Here is a 12,295-nt window from a genome sequence, read left to right as displayed (position 1 = left end):
AAAGGTTTTTTCCTTACGAGAAAAAAAAAACCCACATCCCCTACAACACCTTCCAAAAGGCAAAAGTGTGGAATATGCGTGTTTGAATTAGGATTTAGGAGGATGACGAATTACGAATGTTTAGGTTGTTATCAACTGATCTGTTTACTCCACGTAAACGCGATGGGCCAAACTTGTTTTTCGGCTGCTGATTTGGGAACCTAATCGTCCGTTTCTGGCTAAGGCTGCAGTCAGTAGAGACTACCACCTACCTAACCTATACATTTTTCTTACTTTAAAACTTTTATTACTTTTATGGAGCTCGGTTTGACCAATTATTTTGAACACTGTTTTCGAAAAATGATTAGGTAAGTTTGATTATTTTAGCTTATGGTTGGTAATGTTTAATAAACTAGTTATTCTGTGTTATATTTGGTTTAATTCCTTTCTATAGATCCTAGTAAAGACTACAGGACAAGTATTTTGTAATATAATTAATATAGTGAAAGATGGGGCCTAAAAATATATGGGTGGCCTCTCAGGCCGGGTGCGCCCGATTTCGGTTCGCCCATAGGTGCGCCTGGCGGAGGGTTAAGTTGAACGACGAAAGTTGAAAGCTCGTCTACTTTTGTAGTTTGAGTATTTATTTATTTATTTTATTTTATGCCTATTAAGGGTTTTACATACATATATAACAATATTTAAAAAATTCTACTCGTAAATAGTGTAGAAAATGACTGTTAAAACACATATATAAATAAAAAATATTGTTGAATTTTTGTTGTTTGTTTTTGGGGTGTTATGCCGTAATGCGCTAACTCCTTCTTTAGCCGACGTTTCGGACAGCGTTGCAGTGTCCATCATCAGGGCAGATCCGGTAGATCCGAAGATGGGATCTACCGGATCTGCCCTGATGATGGACACTGCAACGCTGTCCGAAACGTCGGCTTAAAAAGGAGTTAGCGCAACACGGCATAACACCCCAAAAACAAACAACAAAAATGCTTTTGGCCGTGAGAATCTAAAAACTTACCATTGTTGAATTTGATTCACACAGTATGTAGGCACAAAATGTAAAAATAAAAAATCCAAAATTATATTTTTGTTTCAGCCGACAAAATAGTGATAATGTGCAAATTACTGTAATATTGTCAATTTAACCCCAAGGAGACGGCCAACTACAATCGTAGTGGAAGAAAAGTTCTCCTAGAGAACGGCTCACTACAAGTGTTGTTTTGAGCATTTGTCATGTTCATCGACTGGTTTTGACAAGGAGCCCTAAAATTTTACTTGCGCCACGCGCTACTTCGCTTAGGGCTGGCCCTGAGTAGAGGAACAACAATAGTTACGCATGCTGACTTGTACATGGTATAATTTAAATCATAATGCATAAACCATAATATAAGAAATACAGGTTGTAAAACAACAAATGATATTATAAAATAAATTTTACGAATATTCACTTCATATTTCTATTTTGATACAATTTGTGGTGGAATTCCAATAAAAAGATATATTGAAACAAATTGAAAACTTTTTTCCTATTGTGAAAAATGAATCTAGACAATATGATTTAAATTTGTACGAAAATCTTAACACTAGAAGCCTTATCTACGCCTGCGAGGCGAACACACAATCTAAAATTCTCTTTCTCTTTCTAACGGTTGAAGTTAGCGGCTCGTGCTGTTTAGCGAACCCAGTGGCCAACGGGAGCTTCCCGAAAACTGTGTTTTATTATTAATTTATATACTAACCTTCACTTTCCTTCGAAAAATAGGGCACAAGTAGGTATATTTTGGGCTACAGGCTGTCATTTACATGTGTACGCCTCTGAGACGTATGTTAAGGCTTTATATACCTATAAAATCGATTAGGGTTAAGAGTCTGCTATTAAATATTCTCCTTTTCAGAACAGACTAGCTTAAAGGTTTTAGTCGATGTTAACCGCCACTACTCAACATCTAACCTCAAATTCACTCTATAATTCTTTTTAGGGAAGACTAATAGCTGCAGTTGGATAGTGAAAAAGAATTTTCTCCCATAGATGAGCAATTGACAATATAAAGTTCTCTTTCGAGAATATAAACATCTGCAGTAGAAACATGAATAAGGTTTATCTAGTGTGGGTAGCAATGTGAGCGTGGGATATTTGAAAATACACGTAATGTTGAAATAAAGTTCTATTTGTTTTTAATTTTATGTTAATTTTTTTGCAATTTAATATGTTGTGTAGGTAAAAAAATACTAAATCAACATTTAACTCAATGGAACTTAATTGGTCTAGAACATATGAATGTGTATTGTTATAATTTTTTACTGTACGACTGCTTCCTAAATTAAAAAAAAAAAATAAAAAAAATAATGAAAATATGAATATTTATAGTAAGAAGACGAAAGGGGTTTATTTAATATCCGAGACCTAATGGTAATTCCAAAATCTCTTCTCAGAACATGAATGGCTTCAGTCCAGACATAAAAACAGTTTTTTCCAACGTAAGCACGTGACGTTTAAAATCTCCCTTTTGAGAAAAATAATAATTGCAGTTGGGACACGAAAAAGGCTTTTCCGCAGTATGGGTAAACATGTGACGTTTTAAATTTTCCTTCCAAGAAAATGAATGGTTGAATTCAAGACACAAATAGGGCCTTTGTCCTGTATGCGTGAACATGAGAAATTTTAAAGTTATCTCTCGAAAACTTGAATAGTTACAGTTAGATCACGAAAAAGGTTTTTCACTGGCATGGGTACGCATGTGTCGTTTTAAAAGTACCTTTTGAGAACTTGAATAGTTACAATTAGGACATAAAAAGGGCTTTTCTCCAAAATAAAAATGAGTACGCATGTGTACAAAATAATATTTTTGGGAGAAAGGTCAGGACATTAGGAAATACCCACAGCTCGTTACTAATTCGTCCGCATCTGAATCTCAGTCAGACCAGGAATGATCAGGCGTGGTCCATCAGGATATGTTCAGGTAGTCAGTGCGTGTACATAGGTAAAGGTAAAGTCGCTCGGGGAATTATATTGTAAATATATTGTATATATATACGAAATATTATCTATATCCAAGGTATACCAACGTACTGTGGAATGCCTATGTGGAATTTATTTGTTAATTATCTTTTGTATTTCTTATTTTTGTTAAGTTCTTTCCCTTCATTGTAGGTAAGTTAAGTTTCTTTCTCTTGCCGCTTGAAGAGAAGGCTTGATTTATTATTTTTGAATTCTGTAAATAAATGTACCTATGTGTTGAAACATGTGATTTTTTAGATGTTTTATGGTAGAAAATTAATAATTACCCTCGGTACATGAAAAAGTTTTTTTCTACTGTTGGTAAAAATATTATTTTTTAGATTTCCCTATGTAGAAAATAAATAATTACATTCGGGACATGAAAACGCCTCTCTGCTTTGGGTAAGAATATGGTTTTTAGATTTCCCTTCGTTGAAAATGAATAGTTGCAGTTGATACATGAAAAACGTTTTATTCCACTGTGAGTAAACATATGAATTTTTAGATTTACATTTGCAGAACATGAATAATTACAATCCGGTTACGAAAGAGGTTTTTTTACACTGTTTAACATATGAAAATTTATATGTCCCCTGGTAAAACATGAAAAATGACACTCGGAACAGGAGAACTGTTTTCTCCACTGTGCGTAATCATATGTTTTATTAGATTTATCTTCCTTGTATATGAATAGTTGCTATCGGGACATGTAAAAAGTTTTTCCCACTGTGTGAAATTATGTGATATTTTAGATATCCTTTGGTAGAACATGAATAATTACACTCAGAACATAAAAAAGGTTTTTCTCCACTGTGGGTAAACATGTGCATTTTTAGACTTCCCTTTGTAGAACATGAATAGTAGCAGTTGGAACATGAAAAAGGTTTTTCTCCGGTATGGGTGCGCAAGTGCACTTCAAAATATGACTTACGAGAGCAGGAATAGTTACAATAAGGACAAGAGTTTTTTTTCTTCCCATGAAGATTTTTCAGGAATACATCTGAAAAAGATTACTGAAAAAAGATAAATTATGTGTACGTAGGTACAGTAAAAAAAAACGTGATAATGAATTGTTAATTTTACCAACAATGAACACGGCTTTACCTGCTGCCTGAGAATTCATTTCAGAGCGCTTTAAGCATTCGTTTTTAACATCCGGGAAGTGTATATCGATATCCGTATAAGGATTTAACATCCGGGAAGTGTATATCGATATCCGTATAAGGATTTACACCTCTAATTTCTTTTTAATTTTATTTATTAATCTTAAGTTAGCTCACATCTTCGTGTGTGCTAATAGTTTTATAAACATATAAACATGTACATTGTTTGGCAAACATAATCTTTCTTTAAATATTTCAATAAAGTCACAAAAAAAGAAACATTAATAATTTAGATAGACATATTTTCTTAATTAATTTTTGAACTTATTAATATTTTCTATCACAGCAATTTCCTTCGGGATTTTGTTATAGAGTTGAACGGCCTGGTACATCAGAGATTTTTGGGTGATTGTTTTTTTTCTTGTTGGCAATCTAATTTGCTTAGAATTTCTCGTCCCGTGTCCGTGTATCTCGTTATTGTAATTTATTTTTCTTTTCAGTTCCTTAGACATCATCCCTAAGTTAATTTTATGTATAAAAATAAGTACATTCAAATACACAGTGTGCTTCACCGTCAAAATATTCAGCTTCTTTAACATGTCTCTTATCCGTGTGTATATGTTGCGCTTAAGTATTATTCGCATTGCTTTATTTTGCAGTATTTGCATTTTTTTCATTTTCTCTTTATTGCAGTGAAAAAGAATACTTGAACAGTAATTAAAGTGTGGTGATATAATTGTATTGTATATTATCTGGCATGTTTCTTTATTTACTTTGTTTCTGATTCTACCAAGAAATGATATTTTTTTTGCAATTTTTTTAATTGTATAGTCTGCATTTTTTGAGAAGTTCAATTTTGAGTCTATAATAACACCTAGATATTTAATTTCTTCCACTTTTTTTATGATTTCTCCATTTATAGAAACCTTTGGTTTCTCATGTGTATTTGTTCTGCCTATATGCATGTATTTTGTCTTATTTACATTTAGTTTTAATTTATTTAGTTTGAGCCATTTTGACAATGTTTCTAAGTCACTATTTATCTTTTTGATTGCTTCTTCTCGGAGTTCTGGTTCGGCTTTAATAGTAACAGTCTCTAAATTAATGCAACATGGAAAAATGTACATTGATATGTCGAGAAGAACAGTTTATTACTATCAAAATTATGGTGATCCCTCTCCGAGAAAGTAAAATAAAAAACACATTTCTGCAAAATTCGTATTCATTATGCAGAAAGCAATAAAAAATATGTACGCCTCATAAATTTTAAATATTAATATCCCGTTTAAGCTCATAAAAAAATAAATCGTTAATGAATATTTTAAATATTCAAACAGATGAAAAATAAACAACCTAACTTTTTATTAAAATTTTTCAACCCTAAATTCGATACAAGACCTAAACGAACGACTAGACACGAATTAACATTTAACACATGTATTAATGTCAGTCCAACTATGGTTTTTTTCCAATACAACCTTTACGCAGTCTTGGAAACAAATATTCAAACAATGAATGAATTTTTATTAATATAAACGTTAATTTGGTGGATTTCTGTTACATGTATTATTTTTTCTGTTTCCTGTTTTTATGTAACTCTTTTGCATTTTATTTTCAATTGTATAATTTTTGAATCAAATATATAAAAGTATATGTTGTGCGTGTGAAAAAGCCATCTGGACGTTTAAAATACAATAAAATGTATTAATATCGTTTTCTTTCAAACAAATTTTAGGAAAAATATTAACAATGAACGATAACATTGAAGAACTTTGTAGAAGCACGATATTAGAAAATAGACTAATTTATATTTAGGTTTAAGATGATTCAAGAGGGGAACACCAATTATTCTTGAGCCCTTTCAGTATGGAGTTTGGTAATTTATTGGCAATCAAATAATGTTGTAATGTACTGTAATACTCATGTATATTTTAACATGTTACATATAATAGGAGGTCTTAACTGAAGGAATGGGTTCATTGTTCTATGAAATTATAAGTCTGCTTAGTTTGACAGTTAACTGAAAAGATATATTTTACAGAATACGAGAAAGGACGTCGTCAACAAGAACTATATATTTTGTCTGTTAAAAATTCAAAAAATCAACGTTGAACATTTACTTACTGTCTGTCGGAGTACTCTCCGCATACTGCAAAAATTCTTTCTTCACATCCGGGAGGTAGATATCTATATCTGTATACGGCATCTTACCTCTACCCTCTTCCTGGGACCCTGGTTCCTTCTTGATGGTAACACTCTCTGGGTTGGGAAGATCCATGGCCTTTGTTGATAGCGTTCTGATTTAATGCAATGATGGTAGTTGGTCCCAGCTCAAAATAAATTAGACCTGCAACAGAATTTCAAATTCTCAACAACAAGCATGTTAACTTTATCACATCAGTAAGAAAGCAAACTATTAAGGAAATATATTTTTAGTACGAAACATAAGTCATATTGTAGAAACTTGGTTATTCAAAAACCATTAGACATTTTTGTTATTAAAAATAAAATCACAGAGAAAAAGACTAAGTGCAATTTTTTATTTTAAAAAATGCTTAAGTTGCTTACCAAAATATTGAATATTAAAAATTGTTGACACACGCAATGTGAACGTTTACAAGTTACAATGACATTTCCATAGACCACAAACTATTAAAAACTAAAAAGTCAGTTCCTACTTTTGATAATTATTTTAATGCTTTCAAAATTGAATACGTATTTTTAAGTAACAGAAAACATAATACAGAAAAAAAAAATAATATGGATTTTGTAGTTAAATAAAGCAATTCCTCAAGTTATCAGCTTGACTTTATTATGCCGTTATAAACCATTATACCATATACCATTGACTGAATCTGCCGTTTCCGCTTTTATATTATCGGCAATCCATAATTTGTGAACAGAAAATATAAATCTAAAAATAGATACACGAAATTGACAGTTAAATTGAATTAATTTTTCTCGGTTAGCAAATTTTAATATTGGCAAATGGATTCCCGAACTTATTAATGTTTGTGTGTAGATCGCATTGCTTACCACGAAGGTGAACGTTTAAGCATGTATTAGTCTAAAATAAGAATCAAGGGACGCTCAGTTCAATTTGGGAAGACGGCCGTTATAATAAATGGAGTTGCAAGCAATCAAATATATCCGCATTAGAACTTACCAATAAAAATTGGTAAGTTCTAATGTAAATAAACAATCGCAAGCATTGATTTAACTACGTGGATGGAATAGTGTAAGGTATGTTAAAATGTGGAAATAGAGTTTGGAATTGAAAACAGGACAAGACTTTTAGCAGTTGTCAAATCATTTGTCAGCAATAATATTGTGGTTATGCATAGACAATAATGGCGACATAGAATAGAAATATTTTTCAAGTAAGTACTAAACACAAAATTCACCGTCCATATAATTTTCCATAGTTTAACAAGTGCTGCGAACATAATATTAAAAGCGTAGAACTTAAAAAATAAAACATGATTATCGCAGGGCCAGTTTTTCAGTTGCTCTCAAACTGAACAAGCTTAGGCCCGTTTATAATAGGAATAAGAATAGGCCGGTGCCGTAATCCGTAATATTTTAGATCGTCGTTTATAATTGGAATAGGAATAGAATAGAATACGACAATAGAAGTGACTATGCCGCTGTCACTTGTTTATGTCAACTGTCAACCGAGAGTAAATTCTTCCTCCATCTTAAAAACGATGGATTCACCAGACATTGTTGCATGGGGCTAGCACACACTGAATAGGAGACGCACAATTGACAAAAAAATAAGGTAAAAACGACATAGGAGTGTGCGTCCAATTAAACATAAAATGAAAAAAAAAACAGGACGTTTCCATAATTTGCTTAAAGACATGGCGGCAGTAGCAACAATCAATTTAAGGAATTTTCAAGAATCTCGCAGATCAATTTCTATAAATTTGTTAGGACTTCTGCAACACAAATTAGTTAATTATATTCGATTGTCAAATAGCAAATACCATAGAGTATCGATCGAAAATACGTAAATCTCAGTATATGTCTCAGCTTTCTGTAACCCGTAAACGTAAAAGATAAAGTTGGACCATCTTTTCGGTTTTGGAAAAAAATAAGAGATTATTGCCATCTATTATAAACGGATACACAGGTTTCATATCTTCCAATTTCTACGGCCTAGGGCTTTAAGGCCTATTCTTACTGCTTATTCCTAATATAAACGGGCCTTTACGTTCGTCAAGAGGCCCTTTGGTAGGAACCCAAACATATTATTTAAAATGGCAGCACTCAGATTTCATCACATGTTTGAAAATTATTTTCTTTTCTGTTGTATCTATGGATAAACCTCATTCATCATGCTTCTTGTCACATTTAATTGGTTATGTTATTTGGCGTTACTCCTTTAGTCAATTTGACGAAATCAATCAATCATTTCTCTAAAGAAATCGTTCAACCTCGTTATAAAGTTTAAGTAAATCAGAACTCCGAAAACCTTACTTAAAGGCATGGACTCCACCGCCATCAAGTTAGAACCAGGCACAAGTGAGGAAGATAGTATTCCTGTGAAACTTACGCAAATTGATGTGGGCTATCATTTTATCAAAAAGGAATGTCCGGAAAGCATTAACGAAAATATTTCAGGTATTTTGTTTTTCTTTTTTTGGTACACATCTATTATACAAACGCCAAAAACAAGCGAAATAAAATTGTTTCTTCTTGATTAAATCGGCGTGCTCATTTCTACCTACTCTATTCTGCTGGGACATGTTACCTATATTTGTTTTAATTTTAATAAAATACCTGACACCTCTCGAGAGAGTCTGTGCAGTGTGCCGATGAGGGAACTATATTAGGTTGGGTATCGTTGTGAGGAGGGTTTGAGAAGAGGGTATCGGTAGGAACTTCTGTTGCAAATGTCCGTGTGCTACCTTCAATTATATAGGAATAGTAGATGCCGATAGAACGTTGCAAGTTAGAGCCATTTTTGCGACCGTGAAAATATTAATACAGTCGTGCAAAACATTGACGATATATTTTCAATGATATTTTGTGACTGGGTCATCACTTTATGAATAATTATTTTCTCTTAAAAGGTGAAATGGGTCCAACGGAGCTTTCAAATCTAGAGAGAGTCACCGTTAAATCAACTTTAATTTCTTGTACTGAAATTGATCTCGAGGTTTCTTGTATTAAAAAAAGAATACCTTGTGCCCTCTGAAAGAATTCACTAAAGGGCGAGTAAGACAAATTACCTGATAATATTTTGATAAATCTGCATATCCAGTATAATCGTACTTGAAAAGCTATTTTAATGAGCTGAATTATTTTATTACACGATTTGAGGTGACATTTAATTCATTTAAGTTTCTCCTTTGATTATGATAATTATTTACAATGTTTTTTTTTAAATAAACTTCTTTTGATGTCAATAATAGCATAATATCGCTTAAACTGGATTATAAAATTAGTAAATACGGTGTAGATATCCAGTATACACGAGTACTTCAATAAGGTCAATTGCTTTTCATAGCTTAGTATTAGTTCAATGGCTTTTATTATTATGTTCTCTTTTCACTAGCGAGATCGAATTCGAATGAATAAATAAATTAATGTACCAAGTAATTTTAAAAGTGTGATATAAGTTGAGTTTGGAGAGGTGCTTTTGGTTGGATTGAGTTGATTCGTTTTGGGTAGGGATGATTTAGGTTGGGTCGTGTTGGGATGAGTAGGGATGGGTAGGGTGGGTTCGGGTCGGGTTCGGTTGGGTTGAGTTGATATTTTGGAATAGTTTGATAGTCTCCGTTGGGTGCAACGAGCATACACTTTTCACTTTTTAGTTGACTACACCTCTCAGTAACTACACTATACCACCCTTTTAAGTATGCTAGTAGGTTCTAGAAATTTAATACACGCAACGCGCATCAAAATGGAACCTACTAGTAAGACGGTGAATGTATGCTGCTAGAATAATAGCGAAGCCGCCAACCCATCTACTCGCGATCTTCAGATTGTTCTAGAAGAATGTGACCTATATAAGCGAGGTGACCAAGGGACGAGGCGACGGAGCGGTGATCAATGTTTTCCGTGGGTTAAATTTATTTATTATTCCAGGTAGCATTCATGTAGAGACTGTTCCCATCAAGGCAGAACTAGGACTCCAACAAGAAGATGGAGGGGAGTTTCCTTTTACTGAAATTGACATAGACCTGCCGGATCTGAAAAAGGAATGCTTAGAGCCATCTGAAAGTACTACCCTGGCAGCAGGTGAAATGTTTTTTCTCGATTCGTTTTAGTAATTTTTACATTTTAAGATACAAATTTATTAATTTTTATCCACCATCTTTTTCAGACTCGATAACGGACCTGGGGAAGTATCCTGGAGAAAACGCCTTCTCGTGTTCCCACTGTAACTACTCCTGCTCACGCAAGTTAAAGTTAGCCCTGCACTTGCGCACCCATACTGGAGAAAAACCTTTTTCATGTTCCGACTGCAATTCTTCATATACTCAAAAGGGAGTTTTAAAACGTCACATGCTTACCCACGCTGGAAAAAAACCTTTTTCGTGTTCCAACTGCCACTATTCATTTTCTAAAATAGGATATTTAAAACGTCACATGCTTACCCATACTGGTGAAAAACCTTTTTCTTGTTCCGTCTGCAGTTATTCAGGTTCACGAAAAGATAATTTAAAAAGTCACATGCTTACCCATACCGGAGAAAAACCTTATTCTTGTTCCTACTGCAGCTATTCATGTTCTCAAAAGGGAACTTTAAAACTTCACATGCATACCCATACTGGAGAAAAACCCTATTCATGTTCCTACTGCAGTTATTCATGTTCTATAAGGGGAACTTTAAAAAGTCACATGTTTACCCATACTAGAGAAAAACCTTATTCATGTTCCTACTGCGGCTATGTATGTTCTCGCAATGGAACGTTAAAACGTCACACTCTTATCCATACCCGAGAAAAACCGTGTTCATGATCCTACTGCCTTATTAATTTTTTTAGTATTCAGCTCTTCTGGAGAAAAATCTTTTTCGTCCTCCGATTTCAACTGTTCATGTTTGCTAATAGAGTTTTTAAAAAACACACCCTGTAAAAACAACTAATACGCAATAATATTCTAATTGAAAACTTCGAAACTGTAGATTTCAATTTAGCAATAATAAATGGCAACCTAAAACTTCATTTTATACTGATTTGATTCCATCCTTAGTTATTAAGGGATGTTCACATCCATTTTGAACCTTTTACATAATTTTACACTTGGAATTTTTCATAAGCTATGGAAGCTGTCAAAGGTCACCTTTTTACGAAAATATGGTCAAGAGTGTCAAGCAAATGACTATTTTCACAAAGCTATTTTTCCAGCACAGCTGCAAATTATTAGAAATTATAAGTCTTTAGTATGTATGCCGAAGTTGAACCATACATATATTAACATCTTATTGGCATTTGTTTTTTTCGGGGGTAGTTTAGGTAAAAGACGACCACTCTGTTCTTCGATCCGTATAGAATCGAGAGTTTATTTTCGCGTGCACCGGGTGCTTTTTTTTACCAATCAAAATGCAGACATAAAACGACCGCAACGCCCCTTGTTTTATATCGAATCTAAAGTTCTTTTTCGTTTAAATTTCGAGCTGACAATTTAGTATGGAAAAATTTAGCCCGAAATCGTATGAAAATTTTTTTTCAAACCATTTGTGAACTCGGCCAGATTTCGTACCGAAAGTTAGCGATGAATTTACCGAAAACTCTGGTGGCGCAAACTAGAACCGGTCACGGCGCGCCCAACGAACGTCGAGGTAGTCGTATTTCCCGCCACCAGGTTCGCCACTTTTCACGCTGAAGATGCTTGCGTGGTTTTGAAATGGCGAATTCGGGAATGCATTTCTAGATTTCCAGCAGTGCAGATTCACAATGTTGTTTTTATTAACTATCATCGTCGATAAATAATTTGCCTACGATTAGGTAACTATTATTATTATTATTTAATTTCAAATGGACTTTTCAACTATTAAATAAATACATTTTTTGTAGGGTGTTTTTTGCTGTCGTTTTGTTCAAAAATATTTTGTTTTTCTTATTACTCAAAGGTAAATTAAAAAAGATTATTGTTTTTAACTTTTCCATATCTGTGGTGTGTATTTACTATACATTTCTTCTAATAACTTGAATAACTCTATAAATATAATAAATTCTTGGTTCGG

General features: G+C 33.3%; 1 protein-coding gene across 1 annotated transcript; it reads left to right on the top strand.

The window, feature by feature from the left end:
• Positions 1 to 8,450: 8,450 nt before the first annotated feature.
• Positions 8,451 to 11,858, top strand: LOC149414538 (uncharacterized). The gene is made up of 3 exons (XM_089644221.1): positions 8,451 to 8,721; positions 10,192 to 10,344; positions 11,803 to 11,858. Exons 1-3 carry the CDS (start codon positions 8,586 to 8,588, stop codon positions 11,856 to 11,858), a joined length of 345 nt encoding a protein of 114 aa, XP_089500347.1. The 5' UTR covers positions 8,451 to 8,585.
• The last annotated feature ends 437 nt before the right edge of the window (positions 11,859 to 12,295 follow it).

Source organism: Hesperophylax consimilis, chromosome 20 (genome assembly GCF_061612785.1).
Source record: "Hesperophylax consimilis isolate HC1 chromosome 20, BYU_Hcon_1.0, whole genome shotgun sequence".
In the NCBI taxonomy this organism is placed as follows: domain Eukaryota; kingdom Metazoa; phylum Arthropoda; class Insecta; order Trichoptera; family Limnephilidae; genus Hesperophylax; species Hesperophylax consimilis.
Note: the sequence above shows the minus strand (reverse complement) of the source record. Positions and strands in the feature narration are given on the sequence as shown.

Excerpts from the sequence above, each read along its gene's own strand:
- LOC149414538 (XM_089644221.1), top strand. The coding sequence starts at position 8,586 with ATGGACTCCACCGCCATCAAGTTAGAACCAGGCACAAGTGAGGAAGAT. Across the intron at positions 8,722-10,191 it reads CATTAACGAAAATATTTCAG|GTAGCATTCATGTAGAGACT; the intron begins GTATTTTGTTTT and ends TTATTATTCCAG. Across the intron at positions 10,345-11,802 it reads AAGTACTACCCTGGCAGCAG|ATTTCGTACCGAAAGTTAGC; the intron begins GTGAAATGTTTT and ends GAACTCGGCCAG.